The following is a 27,182-nucleotide window of genomic DNA, read 5'->3' as shown; positions in this document are numbered from 1 at the left end:
GTGACATTTCATGGGTTTCCTGAATGCCGGACCTGCCTCGGCATTTCTTCTTACAGCATATCTCTGCTGGTAAGTACGACCACGCGGTGATGAGCGACAGAATCAGAATTCCCGGTATTCCAGTGATCAGCGACACTGTCCAGTGATAACCTGTAATTAAATAGCATACCATATAGCATGTCAGCAGTTACATGTATATGCTAAACAGTGTATATGTGTGTATGTTTATGCAAAGACATTTGTTGGCGTTAAACTGGATTAAATATAATTAAAGGCGTAGACCACGGAGAGTAAAACCAGAGCAGCGACGACAGTGTGATAGCTGCCAACTGGTCACACGTTGCTAGTGAAACACGGCCTCCTGTCACTTTACCTCAATCAAGGTTTATACGCCCCTAGCGCCATGTTTAAAGCAAACTTAGGCACACAATCCAGTGCTGTGCATTTCAGTTTCTTGGACCCCACTAGCATTACTCAACATGCTCAGTTGTAAACGCCCAGTAGGTCTACCTATGCAAGATACTGTTATTATTACATGCGATTTTCTCTTCAGCCCAAGTAACGAAAACGTGTGAGTCACCAACCATGCTGACTTTCAAAATGTCGTAGTTTTTGTATTACAGTTAATATGACAAGGTTAAATGACGATTACGCAAGCAGTTTAAATTTTACTCTGAAAATGACCATGAACACAGTTTATTATGCGTATTCACAATGTTAATCTACGGCCTTTACTAATCTTCAAATCAAAGTATGATGAGTACAATCCGAGTTATCGTGTTCTACAAATATAATAAGGCAATCATGGAGTTATCGACCATATGTCAAATACGCTTTGGATTCACCGAACACGCTCAACACACATACTGAGGGCTGTATTTGTTCTGTATTCCTGCAAGTCAGTTACGCACATCCAGACCGATAGCAGTGCCTGTCGACAATGACAAGGTCGAGAGAGTCATTAACTCTCCTTGCCTTAAGTTTCAAAAGAGCTCTAATGATTCAACAACTAATAATAACATGTGGAAAAACCTCTATTATCATCGTTTGGAGACAATTAAAATGCACATCTTTGCAGAAAATGACTATCTGGCAGTTGGCCCCAGATTGCAATGCGTTGTGCACCGCATCAATAACATCATAACACAAATAATTCTTCCAGTTTCACCTCCCAATACCAAACACAAAGCATTCTGAGGAGGTTATAAATTTCGGTAAAGAAAAACCAAAAATGGATGTCAAATATGCAGTCGTGTGATACATGTGCTTACTGTTAACTGTAGTGCCCTCCGGCTTGCCCATGGATTTAACAGCACAGATCACTCCGGCGAAGATTAGACCCATGGCGAATACGATCACCAATGGAAACAGGTCTAAGGGGAAAGAATACTCTGAAGAAAAGAGCATTTGACCTGTACTAATTTTCCATTAGTAATACAAGTACAAATAGATTTATAGGTCTGAAATAGTCTTGAGCAAAGTGGAAAATCGATCAGTAAAATAAATATTTCAGTGATTAAACAGTACAGCCGATTCCTAACCATCAGTCCAATGCCCACTGTGGTGGAATTATCCCGCATATCATACGGCGGACCCTGATTAAACACGCTGCCATCATCCAGGGGATACCGGCACTAAAAATCTCCGTTTTGATTTTTACTTTCTTTGCTGTATTTTAATAATATATATATATATATATATATATATATATATATATATATATATATATATATATATATATATATATATATATATATATATATATATATATATATATATATATATATATATATATATATATATATATATATATATATATATATATACATGCCTCGGTCCTACTTCGCACGTGCTCACATTTACATGTGGTTGTGCTTCTCCTGCACAGACACGTTTTTGTGCCTATATAAATTGATAGGATCGACAGTTGTGAAAGTTTGAATGACAGAATACATTTAGGGTGCTCGAGGTTAAAAGGAAACACATTAACATGCTGATCTTTATACATGTCAATGGTTTAAATTTTATATATTGCAGGCCCTGTGTGATGTACCGATATCACTCATTACATATACATTTTCAATATAGTTTTTGTTTTTAAAGCGCCCTATGTTTGTACATAAAAACACAAGCTGACACACATCGCTCACGCCAACGTCAAATATTCCTTCGCAATTTTGTATCCAACATAAAAAGTTGTGTCAAATTGACCAACTGGTAAACCAAAAAACTCGAGGCCGTTTTCAAGTTCTGGTGCGCCGCCACATTTGTATAAAGCCGTCATGCACAGTGCTGACTTCAGAGAAAGCAATGTTTTGCATATTCATATATTTGTCGACACATACCTCTGTCATAAATGCATCTATTAGGCTTAGTGTTTTAAAATTAGTGATGCAATTTATATTGTGTATAAAATTTCGCATACTTGACGCGCTCGGTACAAACTTAAGTCCCCTGTCATCGAGAGAACGGTGTACACGGATGGCAGACCAAAACAGTAAGGGTCCCAAACATTAAGATATTAATACTGGAAATTAGTGCGAAATTCGTGTGCAATTAAACATGCTGCAAGCCATCACAGAGTTTATAAAAGGCATGACGGTTTACAGGAAATCGGTCCGTATTTAGCGATAAAACAAATTATCGGTCGACGGTACGGCGATACCCCGCGAACGATGGCTGGAGGATCGAGACACGATACGCAAATGAAGGTACACGAGGGCGTATCGTACGCTGACCATGAGTTGAGTGTCATTGTATCATCACAGTAGGTGTAGGATTGATGGTTAAGATCCGGCGGTACCGTGAATGCCTGAACCCAAATGTTGAAGAAATGGAAACGAGCTAATCGACAACAAATAAATTGACACATTAATGTAAAAACAGTAGTGTGTCAAATGACGTAAGTATTCTAACTCTGATCGCAATCAACGCATACTGTGTTTTATCCGTTGTGTCCTCGACATATTTCCCGGAGGGTAAAACGCATTCCTAGCTAGTGTTCTCAGTCCTGTATTAAGCAGAAGTGCACACATTACCGAGATGAGCCAGTACACTGAAGCCAGGACTGCTGTATTTGGGGAAAAACATATGAGTAAGGTCGTTTAATAGCGTACCGGTAGTGTCTTTGGAGTGAATATATTTTTCTACAACAACATACAAATATACATACAGTCTCAGTTATTATATTATACACAAATTCAACGTCATGTCTGGTGGGGTTTTTTAACACTTCGCCAGTTTTATTACTCCTGCAAAACTGACCACGCTCGCATGAGGAAAAACACACACACAAAGAAATATTACTAAAAAAATTGCGCTAGGTACACCAAAAATGCAGTGGGTGTTGGTCTTACTTTTGGCATTGTCATCGTTGGTAGCAACTGTGTCTTTTGTGACCTTCAGCATCACGGTAGACTTCACCCAGCTAGTGCTCTCGTTGTCCACTTCAACCTCACACTAGTAGTTTCCGGAATCCCTTGACCTCGGCCCGAGCAGAACCAGCGTCCCTCGGTCTCCTCTTACAACCCAGCCTTCAAACTCACCGTAAGATGACAGTCGGTTGTGAATATCATACTGCATGATAAATCTCCTCTCTCCGAATGTCTCGCGATACCACGTGATCTGTGGTGTCTCGTATGTTTCCATGTGGAAGTCACATGGCATGATGACAAACCTGTCAGAATCCCTAGCTGCGATTGGCTCGAAAACATGCTTAACTGACAATTCTTTCTAAACTGAGAGACACGGAATGTGGAAAGGTTGTGAAATGACACATATGCACCAGTCCAGCGCTAAAGCTGTCATCCCATGGGGGTATGGTGTATTTACTTCATTTCTTTGATTCTGGATTAAAGCAATTTTTAAAGGTTTTTTTGGAAGAAAACACGGAGATTGACAAACAACGAAAAGGGAAAAGAAACCATTTGTAACATATACATATATGACTGAACTGAAAATATCCGTGCTTGAGATAACGTTGGTGTATGTTCGCCTTATCCCCTCTTTACTTAGTTTACGAAGCTCTTCGTCAAAGAGCAAACTACTAGACTAAGTTAAAACTCTACTGCGCAGGCATCTCGTTTCACATGGTAACTACCATGGCTGCACCATACGAGTCAGTGTCTGTAACAAGTCCAGGCACTAAAACTACATGATTATGCCGAACTACCGTCCGACTCGTTACCACCACTGTACTACACATGTACGCGTGGTAAATTTTACTCGGACACCACTGACAGTTTTTGAACCAACTGACGGGTCATACCAAAAGGTTTACAAATGGCACTTGTTGCTGTCTTGCTGGACGTTCAGCTTTGAGAGGTTAGAGAAAGGAAACGGGACTGGTCGGCCAGGTCCCAGTATAATGTGACATATCTGATGTCGTCAGCAGGATATCTCAGTGGCACCATGGGCTCAAGAGGACACAGTATATGTACACACACCTACTGACGCCACGTTGTGATACGAAATTGGTTAAGTACGACATAAAACTCAAAGCATAAATGCAGCATGAACACTAAATAAACGTGCATACATATACGTGTAACCCACAACCAGAGGTGCCCTTATCATTGTCGATGCCGACACGGTGGGCTGTGTTAGTGAATATTCTACCTCTACTGCGTCAGGAGAGACAAAGTATGCGTTAGTTTGTTTTTGTATCGTTGTCCAACTGAAGAATTACAACTTATATTATGTTATAATGTTGGACTTCAATGGCAATCAAAAGGAAGAGCTCGCCTCGAAAGACACCAGCAAGGATGACAACCATCCTCTGGCAACGCAATGGTTTGGACTCAGACCACGCCATGTTTGGTTATACAAAAACTACATGGGAAAATACGCGGCCCAATGACAACACACAACAAATATAGTGCTATACATGAATTGATAAGGTTCCTGCATGGTATAAATTTTCATCTCATTTTTAACGACACAGTAAACAAGGGTCGCGGCCTGGTTTCTTGAGAGCAGCCATTTTTCATAGGAAGGCTCCTAAGCCCTTAGCGAGATTTGATATTTACCCCCCCCCCCCGACAATTTCGCCTCCTCACTATATATACGCTCACAGTACACACTCATGATTACGTACATAGATTTACACTGTTGTGTCCTACACACTTCTTATGTTCTTATGTAACACCTTGGCAAAACGTGTCCTACACCTGAAATATTTTCTGTATGATGGCCCGCAATAAAACTGGTGTAAAACCAGTTATACAGGCCAATTGATAAAAGGACGTAAGCGGAGGCCTATACCGGAATTTCACAAGGTGTTCAAAGATCCTGAACAGTCACACAAACTGTGTCATGTACATGTGTACGTACAGTACACGAGAAGCAAACATATACATATATGAAGACAGTATATGCCTTATGTACAAGCACCATTACTGAACTCAAATACAGCAAATGAATAACGTTCAAACAGGTTACAGTATTATATATCTTTTGATACATGGATTCAATGGCTCAGTTATTTAACAAAACTGTTCACTCAGAATGGCCACGCCAATGCCTTTCCCTGTGTCTAGATGTTTCTTGTTGAAAGTGGTAAGTGTGCATGAAGTAGACCACCCAGCTGTCCTTAGTAAGGTGGCAAAAGGGAGAGAACCCAAGTTGGCTTTGGCACAAGCCGGTGAACGAGTCGAGCGGGCAGAAAACACATTTGTGCCCATCCCTGCTCTGGCAAAACCAGTTTTAACGCATCTTGAAACATTTGCTAACAGAAGGTATGGCTCCTGATAGCTGATAAACAAATACTTACAGTCTTTCCTCAAATAGTCTGTTTTGAGGGCATATTGTCTTAATACTGAGCAAAGAGTTCAATATTTCTGAAATGAGTCCTCAACTTAGAGGTTTTCAGCAAATCTCGGATAGTAAAAATAATGCTAGATAATTTGACTAATTTCAGATAAAACTATGTAAATTTAACAAATGGATACTCTACGCTCGCTGCCCACTAACGAAAGCAACACTTATGAAAGGAAACCGTATATCTCGATATGACTGAGACATCGTTCTACAAATAGATTCCCTGTGCGTGCTTGCCCTCTTAGAACAAGTTCACGACTTGGCGGCAGGGTCTTTTCCCCAGATTAGGGGTGGTTGATTCACCGTACACGATATTACCCTGCTGTCCCATAGTTTTGTTGATATACTTGCGTTACGCAACAATAAAAAAATTCTCTTTCAAAGCTATAATGTTCCTGTTTGGCGAATCTATGCTTGTATTAAGCCTGTCCCTAGGTATTATTTCCTTTATTAGTTATTTGGCGAGAGCTATAGCCCAGACCGTTTCACAACATTTTGAAACGATGCCCCCGTGAACCTATCTGGATAGATATGTGTCTCTTCGACATCTCCGTTTTCACTACACTACCCTTGATTTCCCAAGGCAGGTGTGCGCTTACATAAAGCTATGCTGTCTCGTGTTTGTACAATGATGTACAATGATAACTACAACAACAAATGGCATGAACCACAGCCGAAACAACTTTGTATTTCTAGTTTTTAAAATGTAAATATTTAAAGCAGTTTATGATGTGGTCGGATCAGACTGGCAGATATTTGTCATAACGTAACTCAGGTGGTTTAGATTTAAACTTCAACAGTTAAGAACTATGTGTTTTGTGCAGATTTCCGTCTGCCACTTCAGTTGAAACAAAGGCTTGATGTAATCGATCAATCACCTACCCGCATTTTCTGAGCATGGACTATGGAGTGAGTGAATGAATCTATTCCATCAACTGCTACTTACAAACCAAGAATGGCCCATGTGGATCTGGCCCGGAACGGAGAAGTCGTCAACTCGGCTAAGGCAGAGAGGGTGATTGTGTTACGGCCTCCAACTCCGCCGTCTCTACCTTGACCAGTTTGAATAAATGGTAATCGATCTTTGTTGTATAATCTTCCAGCAAAACAAAATTAGTGAGTTCTCTCCTAGGACTACCTTGCGGCTTGTTTGCATGAAACACAGTTTAGTATATTATGTATGTTCTCGGTCAAGTACATTTTATCTGTAGTTACACATAAAAAATTTTACAGAGTGATTTTAACACGCGCGGTCCAATAAGTTATATATGTACACATATTTTTCAACAGCATCAACAAAATTCCATGTCACGATGTTGTTTTGCACTTTCCCACTTCAGTTTTCAATGTCACACTGATCATATTGTGAAATTAAAGTGTCTTTGTCATGAAGCAATTCTCTGCATTTTTTTATTATTATACTATCCAAAAAAAGAAACGCATAACCCGGTTTTTTGCAGAGGTGATGCAGTCTTTTCAATTATGCATAACTAAATAAGAATTGCTATTGTGCAAATATTTTTTTACACAGATTAAGGAAGAGTCCATATCTAGACAACAAGGCCATCAACTTGAGGTAAGACACTCACAATGAGTCTCCCATTTGAGTGGAATATCATTATCTGTTGTGACCACCACGGGCACGAATAATAGTTCTGACACGCCTTGTCATGGACTGGATGACACGCTGGATAGAGGCCTGGGGAATGTTCTGCCACTCCTCCTGCAAACATGCAACTTGCTCTTGAAGCGTTTGGGGTTGAGGTTGACGTTGGCGTAGACGTCGATCAAGTTCATCCCACAGATGCTCAATTGGGTTAAGATCCGGGGAACGGGACGGCCAGGGTAGCACATTTACATTGTTTTCGGCGAGGAAGTCCCTTGTGACACGTGCCGTGTGCGTTTTGGCGTTGTCCTGCTGGAACAACTCCCGCTGAACGTCAATGACAGGTATGAGGTGTGGCTGCAGGATGGTGTCTCGGTAGCGTACGGCCGTAAGATTTCCCTGAACGTGGACAAGATTTGTACGACCAGTATACGATAGTGCTGCCCACATCATCACACTCCCTCCACCAAATCTGTCCACTTGGCGTACGCAGTTAGGGGCATAACGTTCGTGAACACGTCTGTAAACCCGGTTTCTACCATCACGTCTCTGCAATAGGAATCTGGACTCATCACTGAACCAAATGCGTCCCCAGTTGCGTAGATTCCATGCAGTCACGTTGTTACACCATCGGAGGCGATTGGCGCGATGGTGAGGACGCAGCACGATCCCAACATGGGCCTTCTGGCTCTCAGTCCATGTTCCCTCAGCCTGTTCCGCACTGTCTGACCTGATATCCTCCTCAGTCCCGGTATGCTGGCTGCTGTGCTTTCAGCTGTAGCACAACGGTCACGCAAATGGCGGACCCTTATGTAGCGATCTTGGGCTGCTGTAGTGACACGTGGTCGATCTGAACGCCGACGGTCATTTGTTGTCCCAGTATTGTTGTAGCGGGCAGCAAGCCGTGAAATCGTGCTCTGGCTGACGTGTAGACGCCTAGAAATGGACGATTGGGACTCTCCAGCTTGAAGTCTTCCAATGGCAATATTTCTTGTGACAGTGTCAAGACGTGGCATGTTGAATCAGCTTGAAAACACCACTTGAAAGACTCCGATTTCCGGCCCGAAGTTGCGGTTTTATAGTCACACACTGCATGCTTTCCATGCGTAAGTTCGGCGTGTAAGACTGCACGTGATGCAGTGTGGTGCTGTATTTTTTACTTCTTCCAAAAACAGCCTCCAAACTCAACATTTTCAACCAAGAAATGTTTTCAGGAATAAAATGTGTGCTAACTGTGACTATTAACAATATTAAAACACATTTTGCTCATGAAATGAAGACAAAATGTATTTATTTCATTTTAAAATAAAACAAAACACCTATGCGTTTCTTTTTTTGGATAGCATATTTTTGCTTCTATTGTTTCCATATTAACTTCTTGTTGCTTGTTAACATTCTGCAGGATAGGCTATAATTATTATTTTTGAACATTGCAGTGAATCAGACATGTCCTGTGAACAGCTAGAATAAAACCCTAACTGAGGTAACCTATTGTGAGGTCAGCTTTCACCCGTTACATGTGACTTTCTGCCAACTGTTATACTGTCCTTACCGCTCTAGGTTTACACCTATAGTATAGACTGTAGTATTATAAAGTATAGTCTATCAGAATGTATATGTAGTATGTTCTGAACTCAGAAACTGATGCCAGGAAATAAGAAACGTCCGCTGTGGTATTTCTGTTAGCATAAAAACAAATTAACCCACCATCATTGTGTGGAATGACTTTAGGGAATTATAATAGAAGTCGTTCATACAGAACTGCGCAAAGTTCTCAGGTGTCAGTCACCCAGGCACCCAGACACCGCATCCGACATCGCTAATCACTAATGTTAAAAATGCAAAAAATGTCGTCAACCATTGTAAAGACATGTCTGTACAAGTTAACAATTTGATAGCCAAACAGTTGTCAAACATTTATGATATATTTCTAAACCGAGGAATAGCGCAGCATAATGACCCAGGGGCCTCTCACCAATGCGCTTGCTGTGAATTCAAGTCCAGCTCTTGCTGGCTTCCTTTCCGACCGTACGTTGGAAGGTTTTCAAGCAGCCTGTGGATGGTCGTGGGTTTCCTTCGGGCTCTGCCCGGTTCACTCTCAACATAATGCTGGCCGCCGTCGCATAAGTGAAATATTCTTGAGTACGGCGTAAAACACCAAACAAAGGAATAAACCGAGGAAGCAAGGGCTGACTTAGTGGCATGATGCACGATTCCAACATCCAGCCACGAAACGTTTCAACTTTGGTCTTGGACAAGAAATATCTAGATTTCTCCAATTTCGTAGTTCGTGGAGCCTTGGAAACAATAGATGATCGGCAGAGCTCGTGGAACCATTTACGTATAGTCTTGTTCGTTGAAGAAAATGCTCTTTTCTTTCATACATATGGTGTGTGAACTTCTAAGAATGCTCCTTAGTAACTTGCCAAAGGTCGATTGTTCACCTTCGGTAATTCGGTTTCCTTTATTCGGTATTCAATCAACATACCACAGGTGCAAATACTTATCTAAAGACTCAAACAGTAATCAGATAAGTACATCGTTTCAGTTCCTTGAGGCGAATTGTATTTCAATAATCACGAGAACGTCTCGAAGAACATTCCCATTCTGATCATTAACGGTAAAAGCGATATTGGTTTACCAATATCTGACGATCATCAAGACTATGACAAGTGTTCGAATCCAACTTTCGCTGTTTAAGATTTAAGAGAAGTGGTTTGTCAGACATCTGGCAAAAGTAGTTGGTCCATTCCGGACGTCACAGGTTTTTCAACCCATGAGCCTGACCCCCATTGAAAAAGTGAAAAATTCTTGAGAAGGACGCTCATTATCAATAATTCAATCATACAGACATTCATAACCAGAGCCAGATTCTGGGATCTGCCCCGATAGCACAGTTGGTAGAGCGGCCACTTCGGGAGCGGTGGATCCAGGGTCAATATTGAGTCGAGTTAAACGTAAGATCTTAAGAGATCTTAAGTTGTAACTTCCTGGCTTGTTGTTCAGCATTAAGGGATAGCGCAACGACTGACTAATCCGTATCAGTATAATGGCTCGGGCTTGCCTTAGGTAAAGCGTCTCAGTGAAGCAGCAGTAGACAGAATAGCAAATCCGTCCAACAACAAGGAGTCACATTACATGTATTCTAAGGATCACTTCGTCATCATATGACTGAAAAATTGTTAAGTACGACGTAAAACCGCAAGCACTCACTCACTCACTAGGCACTAGGCACTTCCTTTATGTTTACTTCGAGAACCATGGAACTACTCGTCGTAAAATTAAGGGTACTTTTAGCGAAGGAGTTTGATAGAATCTTCTTGACAAATTAAAGTTTTCGAACTCTTTTTAATACTTCCTTCTCTCAATCTCAGGTTATCTCTCTCGCTATCCTGCACACATGTTCTCTTCTCGCAGACACACTCGTATTTTCTCTCCTCTGGCCTTTCTCGTCCAACGACGCTTTGATTGACAGCTATTGCGTCATATCAACTTGAACTATAGGGACAGATATCATTGTATATCATCAGGGCCACATTTCTTTTGTACGGCGTAAAACACCAACAAAGCAAATCAATTAGTACAATACTTACACCAAGGCCACAAAAAACAGGATTATAAAAAATTAACATTTTTTCACTTATGCGGATGCTGCTATGGGTTTTTTGATTGAAGGTATGCTTTACCCGATCTCCGGATCTCACACGTGTGGGAAGCGACGCTTCTAAAGTTTGCTTGCCATATAGAAGTTAATACAAGTGCCCATTAGCTGGCATGGAGAAATAATAATACAACTGGTTAATAAATTTGAGATTATTAACGTATTAAGTAATGAATTGATTTAGACTGTATATATAAATTCAATAACTGATGTTTGAGACGTGCAAACAGATAGCCAAAAACACATTTCGGACTTTTCTGGATTTTCTTAAACGCTGGTTCATTTTATTTTTCCAAACAAATTAGAAATAATTGACAGATACACGGATGTGTGTAAGTGGCTATATTTGTCGTAAACAGCCTTCAGTGTACACTGTCGTGTGGACATTCTATTTTACTATTAAGATCATTACGCGCTGCGGTCGCTGTGAGTTCAACTCCAGCTCATGCTGGCTTCCTCTCCCGCCGTAAATGGGAAAGCCGGCTGCAACCTGCGTATGGTCGTAGGTTTCCCCAGGCTCTGCCCGGTTTCCTTCCACCATAATGCTGGATAAGTCGTATAAGTGAAATATTCTTGAGAACGGCGTAAAACACCAATCAAAAAATAAATAAATAAATAAATCATTACGCGCAATAATCTCCATACAGTTTAGCCTCAAACCAGAGATCGACGCACTCTGGTCACAAACAGCCACAAACCAGCCTGTTCATAATTATGTAACATTCATTTATCCCCTACAATTGTCAGTCCCCTATTCCTATCTTAAAATGATTATCGCCCGAGGGAAATTATGTCATTATGAAGTCTGTTATTATTACTACAATGACAGAGCACACAGTAATACGGTCTGGTAAACACGACTCAAAAACCGTCTGTATGCTATAGACAGTTTTTTGTCTGTCTCATAACGTTTTACTGGTGTTTTACACCGTACTGCAAATTTTACCACGTCCGTGGCGGTCATGTTTAGGGTGGGAGGAAATCCGACTGCTCTGGTTAATCACTACACCTTGACGGCTATCTACATGTATGTATTAGAACTGGTTCTCCTACAGTTGTCCAACGTGGCCATGATATTTTACATGTGTTAAGTGCAAGGCAAACTTTAAATGGTTAAATGCCCAAGGCACTTTGGAATACATTAAAGAAATGAGAATTAAAGTGATTTAGGCACATGGAAAATATTTAGGCAAATATGAAATGGGAAATATAAAACACACACTGACTTTGGTCATTATATAATCTGAAGGTTAGTGAGCACAAAGCGTAACGGTTACATTGTGATTTTTACTACATCTATGCATACGGGATATTTTAATTAGATGTACATATTACCTCTTGAGTATGAAATATTAGAGTGTTAACCCTGATGCCGTGAAATGACAAGACCGCATATAGAAAAACATATCCGATATCGTCATCGTTTTTATCACAATACCCCCTTCCTCATTACAGAAGGGGTGATTGTTTCAATGACATAGTACATATACTATTCTAAATATAAACATCTCAAAGTTTATTCTGATCGTCATAATTTACGGTAGATACAAGTACCCTAAACATAAAAACCCAAGGACATCTCCACAGAGACTCATTTTTTCTCTGCAGTACATGAAAGAGAAATATTAACATACTTGCTGCAAACTGCGCTGTTACAACAAACTTAACATGCTCAACACCGCAATATACATGAATGTTCGTGTGAGGGAATGAAATTGATTTCTCTTGAAGATCGTCGTTATAAAATACATGATGGCGAAAATTAATTTATTTATTTAACTGGTGTTCAGACCGTACCGAAGAATATTTTACTTATGCGACGGCGGTCAGCATTTTGGTGGGAGGAATACTCACAACCTGTCGAATGCTGAAAAACGTAGGAACTGAGAGGGAGCCAGCGTGAGTTAGAATGTGTAATTTTGAAATCGTAATGCTCTAACATGCTAACCACCAGCCTCATTGCGAATGTCCGATACGGCAAAGTCTAACATCAGTGAAATATAGTATTATTCTGAAAAGGTTAACACACGACACATAAAAAAACACAACGCAGGTGTACATTTCTCTGATATACAAGCCAACAGTTTGAGGAGAAGAAAGTAATTATCAGTGAACCAGATAAGCTCTAAAAACAATACATACCGGTAGCCTTGATCTAAAAACACCCCTTTTCATTAAATGTAAAACATCTGATGAGTTGCTTTTTCTGCAAGTCCAGTAACACATAAGCCGTAAATAGTGGCACAAATGAAATATAAGATGTGATAAAGAGTTCTACTAATTTTTAGACAAGCATTGCGATATAAGTGTATCTAATACAGGCGAAAATAATTATGTTAAAAACATGAACAGTGTCTCCATACACACTGGATGACGTGAATGAAATCACATTCCACTCTTTATCAGCCTGCGCAAGTGGGTAAAACATATATCAAGATTTTTACCGTTTATCAGGATTATTTTTCAGTTTGCGTAATCGCTAATAGATAAATTATGAATTTTGACAGCCTAAAAACACAAAATGGTGTCAAACTTTATCCTGAATTAAAAAAAAAAAATGAATTGTGTTAAACACGAATGTTACGTGTTTTATTTTTAGTTATAAATATATGTTTATAAATAGATTTGGTTAGCGCGCTAGCACAGCGTAATGACCAAGAAGCCTCTCACCAATGCGGTCGCTGTAAGTTCAAGTCCAGCTCTTGCTGGCTTCCTCTCCGGTCGTAAGTGGGAAGGTCTTGCAGCAATCTTGCAGGATGGTCGAGGATTTCCACCGGGCTTTGTCCGGTTTCCTTCCGCCTTAGTCTGGCCGCCGTCGTATAAGTGACCCATCAGATAACACAATTTCCTAAAATACCTATACAAAGAAACCTAACTATATTCAATTAAGAAAAATGTTGTTTAATTATGTAAGCAATCATCAAATAAGAAAACGTCATTGGATCCTATATGACAGTGGAATAGTTGAGCAAAGAAGTCACCTAGGACATCCAGTAAACCCTAAAGAATGATTAGCATCAATTAAATACCGGAGGCAAAGCTGAAGACACAAGAGGTGTAGTTCTACATCCCCAATGCTCTGTTTAATCTTGTTAGCGTCCAAGTTGCAACTTATGTAGAAAGCAACTAGCAATGTGTCTGGTAATGTATGAAAACGATAATGTACAGTAAATGAGTTGCATCTCTATCCAGGACATCGTAGTGTTCGTAAAGACCTGAAAATGCGAAAAAAATATGATATAATAACGTGATCCTGTATCTTATTAAACCCCAGACGTTGTTTCTTTTCAGGTCTCCTTGGAAAATATTTTTCTTCATTCATATAAAAACAGACTCTCCAATGTAAGTAAAGTTTTCCTCAAGGTAACCTAAGGTTTTGCCATCCTACTCAGCGTATATATAAGTGAACAGATGTACCGGAGACAACACAACGCCTGTGGAACAGTTTTACACGACACTTTTCTTTTCCTCAGATCAACCGAAAAACATGACGTGTTTAAGTCTTGTCACGGTGGCCGTCTGTATGCTCGTCATTCCTGCCCTCGGTCATTGGTCTGCAGATAGCTACAAGAATGGACCACACGGCTCAGGTAGAGGTAAGGAATGTTAGACAATGATAATCATATTATTACAAAAATAATAACTGAATAATCGGTTAAAAGAATGGGTTTATATGCATGCTTGGGGTACTACGTTGTACCTAACCATATTTCATTGCTATTGTCATTTGACGATGAAAAATCATTACGTGTGTGTACATATACCGCGCGTCCTTGCGGCAGTGCGAGTCCATGGCGCCATTGTACTGCTCCACTGAAGCTACATGCCGAAGACAGCATAACACGAAACCCCTTCACTTAATCTGCTGACTGGCATTTTATAGGCCATGATAAATGTAACATTATGGCGAGTGGCATAATAACATTAACTTTTGCTCTCTAATGGCCGCTCATGAACACTATTTAGCATCAATGTGTTAGTTTTCATGCGTCTCCTTTCTCACTGTTTCTAACAAACTGTCTCTGCGATTCCGGTGTTTAAACCGGTATTGCTCACCTATCTGTTGTTACTTCCGGTTACCTTAATGCTGTCCATGTACAGATACATAACCAACCTAATTAGAAAGCCTACATTTTTTTGTAATCATTAGTGTATTGTAACACAGCATAGCAAGTATATGTAGATGTGTCAAACGAGGTGAATAGATCTTCGGACAATATTTGAAAGCGTTCATATCGCCTCTTTTTGAACACAGCTCAACGATATCAACACACTTAGAGTACATGCATTTACACTTAGTTATTTTCATCTTTACAGTTTTCAATGTTTTCTCTCACGAGATCTTCAAATATGGTGGAAACTGTACATTAATATATTGTACATATTGAATAAATATAAAAGAACCGTTGAATTTCTCCACACTCGCCTGACTAGATCCAGAACTTGCACGTGAATTCCTATGGAGTACAAAGATAGAATAATACACACCCTTAAGGAAAAAGGTGCCGGATGGAAGCTTTTAGGGTTTGTTTGCGCTCGTGCGCTAGGAGGAACCTTTTATGTTTCAATACGGAACTTTTCCAGAGAATATTAAGTACATGTGTAGCCGTAAACTTGTGTTTCCGATATCGCTGAAAACTGTTCCTAACTATTCTTACAGCCTTCGTGGCTGTATTTGGGCCACACAGAATGCAGTCAATACGGAACTTTTCCAGAGAATATTAAGTACATGTGTAGCCATTCACTTGTGTTTCGGATATCGCTGAAAACTGTTCCTAACTATTCTTACAGCCTTTGTGGCGGTTATGCTTCAATACGGAACTTTTCCAGTGAATATTAAGTACATGTGTAGCCATACACTTGTGTTTCGGATATCGCTGAAAACTATTCTTCACTATTCTTACAGCCTTCATGGTTATTGTTGTGAAATTTTGTTGACACTTATAGACAAAACCTCTCCGGCCGTACGTGGGAAGGACTGTCAGCAAACTGCGGATGGCCGTGGGTTTTCCCCGGGTTTTGGTGTGTTTCCTTCCACCATAATGCTGGACGCCTTCATATAAATGTAATATGTATAATATGTACAGCTTCAAGTACGACTTCACACCAATCACATAAATAAAAAAAACATAGAGAAAAATAAGGATACAATGTAAACCTAAGCTCTATCTGAAACCGCACAAAGCTAATACAAAGCTTATAATTTCAACATAAGTATACCCTAAGGAAAATAAACTAGACGGAATTCCGGGAGCGAAGATCGGTTGATCATCGGAAAATCAATGTGTTAGTTTATATGTCTCCTTTTTCACTGTTTCTAACAAACCATTTCTGCTTTCCAATCAGGTTACCCACTTGAACGCGCTGGTGGTCACGGAGGTGGTGTAGGTGCTGGCACAGGTAAGGTTTATCTGACTGGCATATTAAAAACCACGAAGAATGTAATATCAATGCAAATGACAGTTCTAAAGAGTGCTAAAGCAGCGATTCCGGTGTTTAAGCCGGTATTGCTGACCCATTTGGTGTTACTTCCGGTTACCTTAATGGTGTCCATGTACAGATACATAACCAACCTAATTAGAAAGTCTACATTTTGTGTAATCATTAGTGTATTGTAACGCAGCATAGCTAGTATATGTAGATGTGTCAAACGAGGTAAATTGATCTTTGGATAATGTTTGAAGGCGTGCATGTCCCCTCTTTTTGAACACAGCTCAACGATATCAGCACACTTAGAGTACATGCATTTACACTTAGTGATTTTTATCTTCACAGTTTTCAATGCTTTCTCTCACGAGATCTTTAAATATGGAGGGAATTGCACATTTTCATATTGTACATATTGAATAAATTAATGAATCATAAAAGAACCGTTTAATTTCTTGACATTCGCCTGACTAATTCCAGAACATGCCCGTGAATTCCTATGGAGTACAAAGATAGAATAATACACACTCCTAACGAAAAAGGTGCCGGATGGAACCTTTTAGGGTTTGTTTGCGCTCGTGCGCTAGGAGGAACCTTTTATCTTTTAATGCAGAACTTTTCCAGAGAATATTAAGTACATGTGTAGCCGTAAACTTGTGTTTCGGATATCGCTGAAAACTATTCTTCACTATTCTTACAGCCTTTGTGGGTGTTGTTGTGAAATTTTGTTGACACTTATAGACAAAGCCTCTCCGGCCGTACGTGGGAAGGACTGTCAGCAAACTGCGGATGGCCGTGGGTTTTCCCCGGGTTTTGGTGTGTTTCCTTCCACCATAATGCTGGACGCCTTCATATAAATGTAATATGTATAATATGTACAGCTTCAAGTACGACTTCACACCAGTCACATAAATAAAAAAAACATAGAGAAAAATAAGGATACAATGTAAACCTAAGCTCTATCTGAAACCGCACAAAGCTAATACAAAGCTTATAATTTCAACATAAGTATACCCTAAGGAAAATAAACTAGACGGAATTCCGGGAGCGAAGATCGGTTGATCATCGGAAAATCAATGTGTTAGTTTATATGTCTCCTTTTTCACTGTTTTTAACAAACCATTTCTGCTTTCCAATCAGGTTACCCACTTGAACGCGCTGGTGGTCACGGAGGTGGTGTAGGTGCTGGCACAGGTAAGGTTTATCTGACTGGCATATTAAAAACCACGAAGAATGTAATATCAATGCAAATGACAGTTCTAAAGAGTGCTAAAGCAGCGATTCCGGTGTTTAAGCCGGTATTGCTGACCCATTTGGTGTTACTTCCGGTTACCTTAATGGTGTCCATGTACAGATACATAACCAACCTAATTAGAAAGTCTACATTTTGTGTAATCATTAGTGTATTGTAACGCAGCATAGCTAGTATATGTAGATGTGTCAAACGAAGTAAATTGATCTTTGGATAATGTTTGAAGGCGTGCATGTCCCCTCTTTTTGAACACAGCTCAACGATATCAGCACACTTAGAGTACATGTATTTACACTTAGTGATTTTTATCTTCACAGTTTTCAATGCTTTCTCTCACGAGATCTTTAAATATGGAGGGAATTGCACATTTTCATATTGTACATATTGAATAAATTAATGAATCATAAAAGAACCGTTTAATTTCTTGACATTCGCCTGACTAATTCCAGAACATGCCCGTGAATTCCTATGGAGTACAAAGATAGAATAATACACACTCCTAACGAAAAAGGTGCCGGATGGAACCTTTTAGGGTTTGTTTGCGCTCGTGCGCTAGGAGGAACCTTTTATCTTTTAATGCAGAACTTTTCCAGAGAATATTAAGTACATGTGTAGCCATACACTTGTGTTTCGGATATCGCTGAAAACTGTTCCTAACTATTCTTACAGCCTTCGTGGCGGTTATGCTTCAATACGGAACTTTTCCAGTGAATATTAAGTACATGTGTAGCCATTCACTTGTGTTTCGGATATCGCTGAAAACTGTTCCTAACTATTCTTACAGCTTTTGTGGCGGTTATGCTTCAATACGGAACTTTTCCAGTGAATATTAAGTACATGTGTAGCCATACACTTGTGTTTCGGATATCGCTGAAAACTGTTCCTAACTATTCTTACAGCCTTCGTGGCGGTTATGCTTCAATACGGAACTTTTCCAGTGAATATTAAGTACATGTGTAGCCATTCACTTGTGTTTCGGATATCGCTGAAAACTGTTCCTAACTATTCTTACAGCCTTTGTGGCGGTTATGCTTCAATACGGAACTTTTCCAGTGAATATTAAGTACATGTGTAGCCATTCACTTGTGTTTCGGATATCGCTGAAAACTATTCTTAACTATTCTTACAGCCTTCGTGGGTGTTGTGAACTTCTATTGACACCTATAGACAAAACCTCTCCGGCCGTACGTGGGAAGGTCTGTTAGCAAACTACGGATGGTCGAGGGTTTACCCCAGGCTTTGGTGGGTTTCCTTCCACCATAATGCTGGCTGCCTTCGTATAAATGAAATATTTATAATATGTACAGCTTCAAGTACGGCTTCACACCAATCACATAAATCAAATAAATATAGACAAAAATAAGGATACAATGTAAAGGTATGCTTTATCTGAAACCGTTCAAAGCCAATAGAGCGCTTATAGTCTCAACACTCGTTTACCCTGAGGAAGATAAACTAGACTGAATTCCAAGTCGTGCCGGGCGAGATCCGGGAGCGAAGATCGGTTGATCATCCAGTGTTGAACATCTCAAATGTTCATAGAAAATCAATGTGTTAGTTTTCATACGTCTCCTTTCTCACTGTTTTTAACAAACTGTGTCTGCTTAATAATCAGGTTACCCCCTTCGGCAAGGCGCTGGTGGTCACGGAGGTGGTGTAGGTGCTGGCACAGGTAATGTTTATCTGACTGGCATATTAAAAACCACGAAGAATGTAACATTAAGACAAATGACAGTTCTAAAGATAAATATAGCTGTTAAAGCAGCGATTCCGGTGTTTAAGCCGGTATTGCTGATCCATTTGGTGTTACATCCGGTTACCTTAATGGTGTCCATGTAGAGATACATAACCAGCCTAATTAGAAAGTCTATATTTTTCGTAATCATTAGTGTATTGTAACACAGCATAGCAAGTATATGTAGATGTGTCAAACGAGGTAAATAGATCTTTGGACAATATTTGAAGGCATGCATGTCCCCTCTTTTTGAACACAGCTCAACGATATCAGCACACTTAGAGTACATGTATTTACACTTAGTGATTTTCATCTTTACAGTTTTCACGCTTTTCTCTCACGAGATCTTCAAATATGGTGGAAATTGCACATTTTCATATTGTACATATCCAATGAATGAACAAATAATAAAGAAGCCTTTTACTTTCTAAACACTCGCCTGACTAATTCCGTAACTTGCACGTGAATTCCTATATAGTACAAAGATAGGATAATACACACTCTCAACGAGGAAGGCGCTGCATGGAACCTTTTAGGGATTTTTTGCGCTCGTGCGTTCGGTGGAACCTTTCATGTTTCAACACAGAACTTTTCCAGAAAATATCAAAGACATGTTTATTCATACACTTGTGTTTCGGATTTTGCTGAAAACTATTATTAACTATTCTTACCGCCTTTGTGGGTGTTGTAAACACTTTTTGCCACTTGTAAACAAAATATCTCCAGTCTTACGTGGGAAGGTCTGTCAGCAAACTACGTATGGTCGTGGGTTTTCCCCGAGCTTTGGTTGGTTTCCTTCCACCATAATGCTGGCCGCCTTCGTATAAAGGAAATATTTATAATAAGTACAGCTTCAAGTACGGCTTCACAACAATCACATAAATCAAACAAAATGTAGACAAAAATAAGGATACAATGTAAACCTATGCTTTATCTGAAACCGCACAAAGCCAATAGAGCGCTTATTATTCAGACACACGTATACCCTAAGGAAAATAAACTAGACTGAATTCCAAGTCGTGCCAAGAGAGTTCCGGGAGCGAAGATCGGTTGATCATCCAGTGTTGAACATCTCAAATGTTCATAGAAAATCAATGTGTTAGTTTTCATACGTCTCCTTTCTCACTGTTTTTAACAAAATGTGTCTGCTTAATAATCAGGTCTCCCCGCTGTTCAAGGCGCTGGTGGTCACGGAGGTGGTGTAGGTGCTGGTGGTCACGGAGGTGGTGTAGGTGCTGGCACAGGTAAGGTTTATCTGACTGGCATATTAAAAACCACGAAGAATGTAACATTAAGACAAATGGCAGTTCTAAAGATAAATATAGCTGTTAAAGCAGCGATTCCGGTGTTTAAGCCGGTATTGCTGATCCATTTGGTGTTACATCCGGTTACCTTAATGGTGTCCATGTACAGATACATAACCAGCCTAATTAGAAAGTCTACATTTTTCGTAATCATTAGTGTATTGTAACACAGCATAGCAAGTATATGTACATGTGTCAAACGAGGTAAATAGATCTTTGGACAATATTTGAAGGCATGCATGTCCCCTCTTTTTGAACACAGCTCAACGATATCAGCACACTTAGAGTACATGTATTTACACTTAGTGATTTTCATCTTTACAGTTTTCACGCTTTTCTCTCACGAGATCTTCAGATATGGTGGAAATTGCACATTTTCATATTGTACATATCGAATGAATTAACAAATAATACAGAAGCCTTTTACTTTCTAAACACTCGCCTGACTAATTCCGTGACTTCCACGTGAATTCCTATATAGTACAAAGATAGAATAATACACACTCTCAACGAGAATGGCGCTGCATGGAACCTTTTAGGGATTTTTTGCGCGCGTGCGTTCGGTGGAACCTTTCATGTTTCAACACAGAACTTTTCCAGAAAATATCAAAGACATGTTTATTCATACACTTGTGTTTCGGATTTTGCTGAAAACTATTATTAACTATTCTTACCGCCTTTGTGGGTGTTGTAAACACTTTTTGCCACTTGTAAACAAAATATCTCCAGTCTTACGTGGAAAGGTCTGTCAGCAAACTACGTATGGTCGTGGGTTTTCCCCGAGCTTTGGTGGGTTTCCTTCCACCATAATGCTGGCCGCCTTCGTATAAAGGAAATATTTATAATAAGTACAGCTTCAAGTACGGCTTCACAACAATCACATAAATCAAACAAAATCTAGACAAAAATAAGGATACAATGTAAACCTATGCTTTATCTGAAACCGCACAAAGCCAATACAGCGCTTATAATTCAGACACACGTATACCCTAAGGAAAATAAACTAGACTGAATTCCAAGTCGTGCCAAGAGAGTTCCGGGAGCGAAGATCGGTTGATTATCCAGTGTTGAACAACTCAAATGTTCATAGAAAATCAATGTGTTAGTTTTTTATACGTCTCCTTTCTCACTGTTTTTAACAAAATGTGTCTGCTTAATAATCAGGTCTCCCCGCTGTTCAAGGCGCTGGTGGTCACGGAGGTGGTGTAGGTGCTGGTGGTCACGGAGGTGGTGTAGGTGCTGGCACAGGTAAGGTTTATCTGACTGGCATATTAAAAACCACGAAGAATGTAACATTAAGACAAATGGCAGTTCTAAAGATAAATATAGCTGTTAAAGCAGCGATTCCGGTGTTTAAGCCGGTATTGCTGATCCATTTGGTGTTACATCCGGTTACCTTAATGGTGTCCATGTACAGATACATAACCAGCCTAATTAGAAAGTCTACATTTTTCGTAATCATTAGTGTATTGTAACACAGCATAGCAAGTATATGTACATGTGTCAAACGAGGTAAATAGATCTTTGGACAATATTTGAAGGCATGCATGTCCCCTCTTTTTGAACACAGCTCAACGATATCAGCACACTTAGAGTACATGTATTTACACTTAGTGATTTTCATCTTTACAGTTTTCACGCTTTTCTCTCACGAGATCTTCAGATATGGTGGAAATTGCACATTTTCATATTGTACATATCGAATGAATTAACAAATAATACAGAAGCCTTTTACTTTCTAAACACTCGCCTGACTAATTCCGTGACTTCCACGTGAATTCCTATATAGTACAAAGATAGAATAATACACACTCTCAACGAGAAAGGCGCTGCATGGAACCTTTTATGGACTTTTTTGCGCTCGTGCGTTCGGTGGAACCTTTCATGTTTCAACACAGAACTTTTCCAGAAAATATCAAAGACGTGTATTCATACACTTGTGTTTCGGATATCGCTGAAAACTATTATTAACTATTCTTACCGCCTTTGTGGGTGTTGTAAACACTTTTTGCCACTTGTAAACAAAATATCTCCAGTCTTACGTGGGAAGGTCTGTCAGCAAACTGCGGATGGTCGTGGGTTTTCCCCGAGCTTTGGTGGGTTTCCTTCCACCATAATGCTGGCCGCCTTCGTATAAAGGAAATATTTATAATAAGTACAGCTTCAAGTACGGCTTCACAACAATCACATAAATCAAACAAAATCTAGACAAAAATAAGGATACAATGTAAACCTATGCTTTATCTGAAACCGCACAAAGCCAATAGAGCGCTTATTATTCAGACACACGTATACCCTAAGGAAAATAAACTAGACTGAATTCCAAGTCGTGCCAAGAGAGTTCCGGGAGCGAAGATCGGTTGATTATCCAGTGTTGAACATCTCAAATGTTCATAGAAAATCAATGTGTTAGTTTTTTATACGTCTCCTTTCTCACTGTTTTTAACAAAATGTGTCTGCTTAATAATCAGGTCTCCCCGCTGTTCAAGGCGCTGGTGGTCACGGAGGTGGTGTAGGTGCTGGTGGTCACGGAGGTGGTGTAGGTGCTGGCACAGGTAAGGTTTATCTGACTGGCATATTAAAAACCACGAAGAATGTAACATTAAGACAAATGACAGTTCTAAAGATAAATATAGCTGTTAAAGCAGCGATTCCGGTGTTTAAGCCGGTATTGCTGACCCATTTGGTGTTACTTCCGGTTACCTTAATGGTGTCCATGTATAGATTCATAACCAGCCTAATTAGAAAGTCTACATTTTTCGTAATCATTAGAGTATTGTAACACCGCATAGCAAGTATATGTAGATGTGTCAAACGAGGTAAATATATCTTTGGACAATATTTGAAGATGTGCATGTCCCCTCTTTTTGAACACAGCTCAACGTTATTAGCACACTTAGAGTACATGTATTTACACTTAGTGATTTCATCTTTACAGTTTTCACGCTTTTCTCCCATGAGATCTTTGAACGTGGTGGAAATTGCACATTTCGTAGTGTGATCGAAATTTGCTACAAAAAATTGCAGAGGAAAAATAAGACCGGATTTTTGATCATGACGTCAGACTACCACAGACAGGATATTTAGAATATTGAAATTCAAAATTCAAAAAAAGTAATCACGTGATATATCTTACAGTGTATCAGCTTTACTTTGCATAAACATTGCATTCTTTCTTCCAAATAGTATCCAGTGAACAGTGGTAACGTACGTTTAATTTCAAGTCAATCAAACGTTAAGTTTTAAAGAAAATAGCTGTTAAATTTCTAACTTTAACCAAAACTGGCCGCCTAGGTGGCTTGAAGCCCCTAACAACTGCAGAGCCTGTAACTAGAACGGAAAGAGTCTGTCCACTTTTGCAAGGCTGTCAATAAGATAGAATGTAGCTAAACATTGCCACACTCAATAATCCAGAAGCATTGGGCATTGTTTTTTTGTAATAATGTAATGTAGAAATGTAATAAGGATCGATACCAGAGCAGAACTAGGAAAAGAAGTCTTATTCTATTTTGATATCTTAGAAAATTATCTGATTGGTGTTTAACTCCGTACTCCGTACTTTAACACCGAGAATATTTTACATGTATGACTTACATGTATGACTTACGGTGGAAGGAAACCTGGGAGAAACCCACGACCATCCACACTTTGATAGTCAAAATTTTTAAGATACAGCTGGAGAGCAAGCACAATGAGCTGGGCTAGAACTCACAGCGACCACATTGGTGGGGTTCTCCTGATTAATGGGCCCCAGAAACCTTTACTTTTTAGCCATGGCACCAAGTTTTCGTTGGTATCTGTTTCTTTTTGTGCAGAAAATGTGTGTTCCCATCCACTGAAGCATATGTTAGCAATCACTGATGCCATACTCTGTCATAGGATCGCATGTACACTATTCTTTTTATCTACAGCATTGTACATGTTTATCTGTCTCAAATGACACTAGCTTACTTTCACTGTTGTCGCTGCATGTAACACCTAATCATCATGGTACAACCACCAGGGAGGTGGTGTGGAAGTGGGGAGGGGGTGGTTAGCAAAACGTCTTTGATTCCTCCCACGCAATAACAGTACACAATTTACGGTTCGTCACCAACTTCAACCTATCTTTTAGCGTCTTCAATCCTGATGGAAATTTTGGGTACAGCTATTTGAATTATTCATGTGTGAACTTCCCTCAAGGAAAACTTACGGGAAGCGACCGATTACATGGGACATATGACGAAGTCTAACACTAAATGATCGGTCTTTTATGATCGATCACGCATGTACATATTATACTATTTTGTTAATTCTTATCTATGCGTGGAAACAGGTATTCGTATACAACTCGTCAACGAATAAGGATGTTCCAGATCAATACTCGCAAGGCCAATTCCCCAAAACGACGCAGAACACAAACCACCAAAGGATTAAGAAAGTACACAAAATACAATAAAATAGGACAGAATTTTGCTATGAGAAGCCGTCAACGGTTTTTAGTGATGTTGGAAAGACGCAAGGTATTTAACTCAGGCGAATCAAAGTTAAGTCACCATTCGAATTGTGTACCATGCCAGCATATCAGTTCTCGATAACAAAATATGTCTCATCCTTCAGTGTTTATGACACAGTACGTCTGCTTCTCAATCGGGTTACTCGCATTTTACAGGAACCAATCAGGCAGGTGCCGGGCAAGGTAGACCTTTTGGCCGACTTCCCCGAAAACTGCCTCAGCTGGAAGTATACGTTAACCCTCAGGACGCCGTGGCCACATCTGTGGTCAGAACCACTGACCAGTACTTCTACAAACCCACACCTGTTGGCTTTAACCACATCATCACAAACATCAATGGCGGATACAACAAGGAATACGGTGTCTTCACCGCTCCCGTGCCAGGAATCTATTCCGTTAACTACCACGTACAAAGCAAGAAAGGTAGCACTAAAGAGGCCCATGTGGATCTGACCCAGAACGGACAAGTCGTGAACTCCGCCAAGGCAGAAGGTAATTGTGTCGCGGCATCCAACTCCGCCGTCCTCTACCTTGACCAGTTTGACCGGCTCAGTGTCAACGGTCGTGAAGGAACCATCATTGGCTGTAAGAATAACGGTTTCTGTAGCTTTAGCGTGTCTCTGGTTAAACCGGGTAGATTCACAGATCTTAAAATCCCACGAGCTGTACCCATGGATAAACATGGGTAAACATAATCTGTCCTCTTCGCCAAACTCATCTGTTAAGTAATTTGATTACTACATATAAATTTTAATATCTGCAGTAATGAAATTATAATGTCACAATGCTTTTTGTATTTTATTAATTTTTTTTTGAGCTGGAATTAAACTAACTTGCAATTCTTAATCAGTATTTTGTTTCTATTATGAGATGTTTATTGTTGGTATTTACTCTATTTGATGAGAAAATGTATACAAGAAACTACTATCTACAACGAGATTTACAAGTATTATGGGTTTCTTAGCGATTTTAACCCAAGACATATAGAAAATTTTGGACACGGTGCAGTTCGCTGTGGTTAAATGGACATTGTTATATAAACAAACATCGGACGTTACATGGTTTTCCCATGGGCTCTGTCCGGTTTCCAACCACCATAATGCTGACCGCCGGCGTATACGTGGAATATTATTCAGTACGGCGAAAAGTACATATTAAATAAATAAATGAATAATAAACAAACGTTTAGTTTCTCCACACTCCCCTGACTAAATTCCAGAACTTGCACGTGAATTCCTATTGAGTATAAAGATAAAATAATACATGCTCTTTACAAAAAGGTGCCGCATGGAACCTTTTAAAGTTCTTTGCGCTCATCCTCTTGGAGGAATCGTTCATGTTTCAATACAGAACTATTCCAGAGAAGATAAAGTACATGTATAGTCATACACTTGAGTTTCGGACATCACTGAAAACTATGCACATCTTACCACCTCCGTGGGTGTTGTTGACACTGGTAGGCAAAACCTCTAGGAAGGTCTCTCAGGAATCTGCAGATAGTCGTGGGTTTCGCCCGGGCTCTGCCAGGTTTTCTTCCACCATAGTACTGGCCGCCGTCGTATATATGAAACATTTATAATAAGTTCGGCTTCAAATACGGCTTCACATCAATCACATAGATCAAATAAATATTGACAAAAATAAGCATACAGTGTAAACGTATGCTTTATCTGAAACCGTTCAAAGCTAATACAGCGCTTATAATTCAAACGCATGTATACCCTAAGGAAGATAAACTAGACTGAATTCCAAATCGTGCCGAAAGAGTTCCGGGACAGAAGAACGGTTGATCATCCAGTGTTGAGCATCTCAAATGTTCATGGAAAATCAATTGCGTTCAGTCATTTTATATAACTGGAAAGACGGAAACTATGGCTATGGAAAA

General features: G+C 39.7%; 1 protein-coding gene across 1 annotated transcript; it reads left to right on the top strand.

Annotated features, from left to right (window-relative positions):
- Positions 1–14,571: 14,571 nt before the first annotated feature.
- Positions 14,572–25,986, top strand: LOC135462445 (complement C1q-like protein 4). Its single transcript, XM_064739673.1, has 8 exons — positions 14,572–14,680; positions 16,431–16,484; positions 17,652–17,705; positions 19,379–19,435; positions 20,659–20,742; positions 21,967–22,050; positions 23,274–23,357; positions 25,454–25,986. The coding sequence occupies exons 1-8, from the start codon at positions 14,572–14,574 to the stop codon at positions 25,984–25,986; spliced, it is 1,059 nt and encodes a 352-aa protein (XP_064595743.1).
- The last annotated feature ends 1,196 nt before the right edge of the window (positions 25,987–27,182 follow it).

Source organism: Liolophura sinensis, chromosome 2 (genome assembly GCF_032854445.1).
Source record: "Liolophura sinensis isolate JHLJ2023 chromosome 2, CUHK_Ljap_v2, whole genome shotgun sequence".
Classification (NCBI taxonomy): domain Eukaryota; kingdom Metazoa; phylum Mollusca; class Polyplacophora; order Chitonida; family Chitonidae; genus Liolophura; species Liolophura sinensis.
The sequence above is the reverse complement of the archived record's forward strand: the minus strand, read 5'-3'. Positions and strand labels throughout refer to the sequence as shown.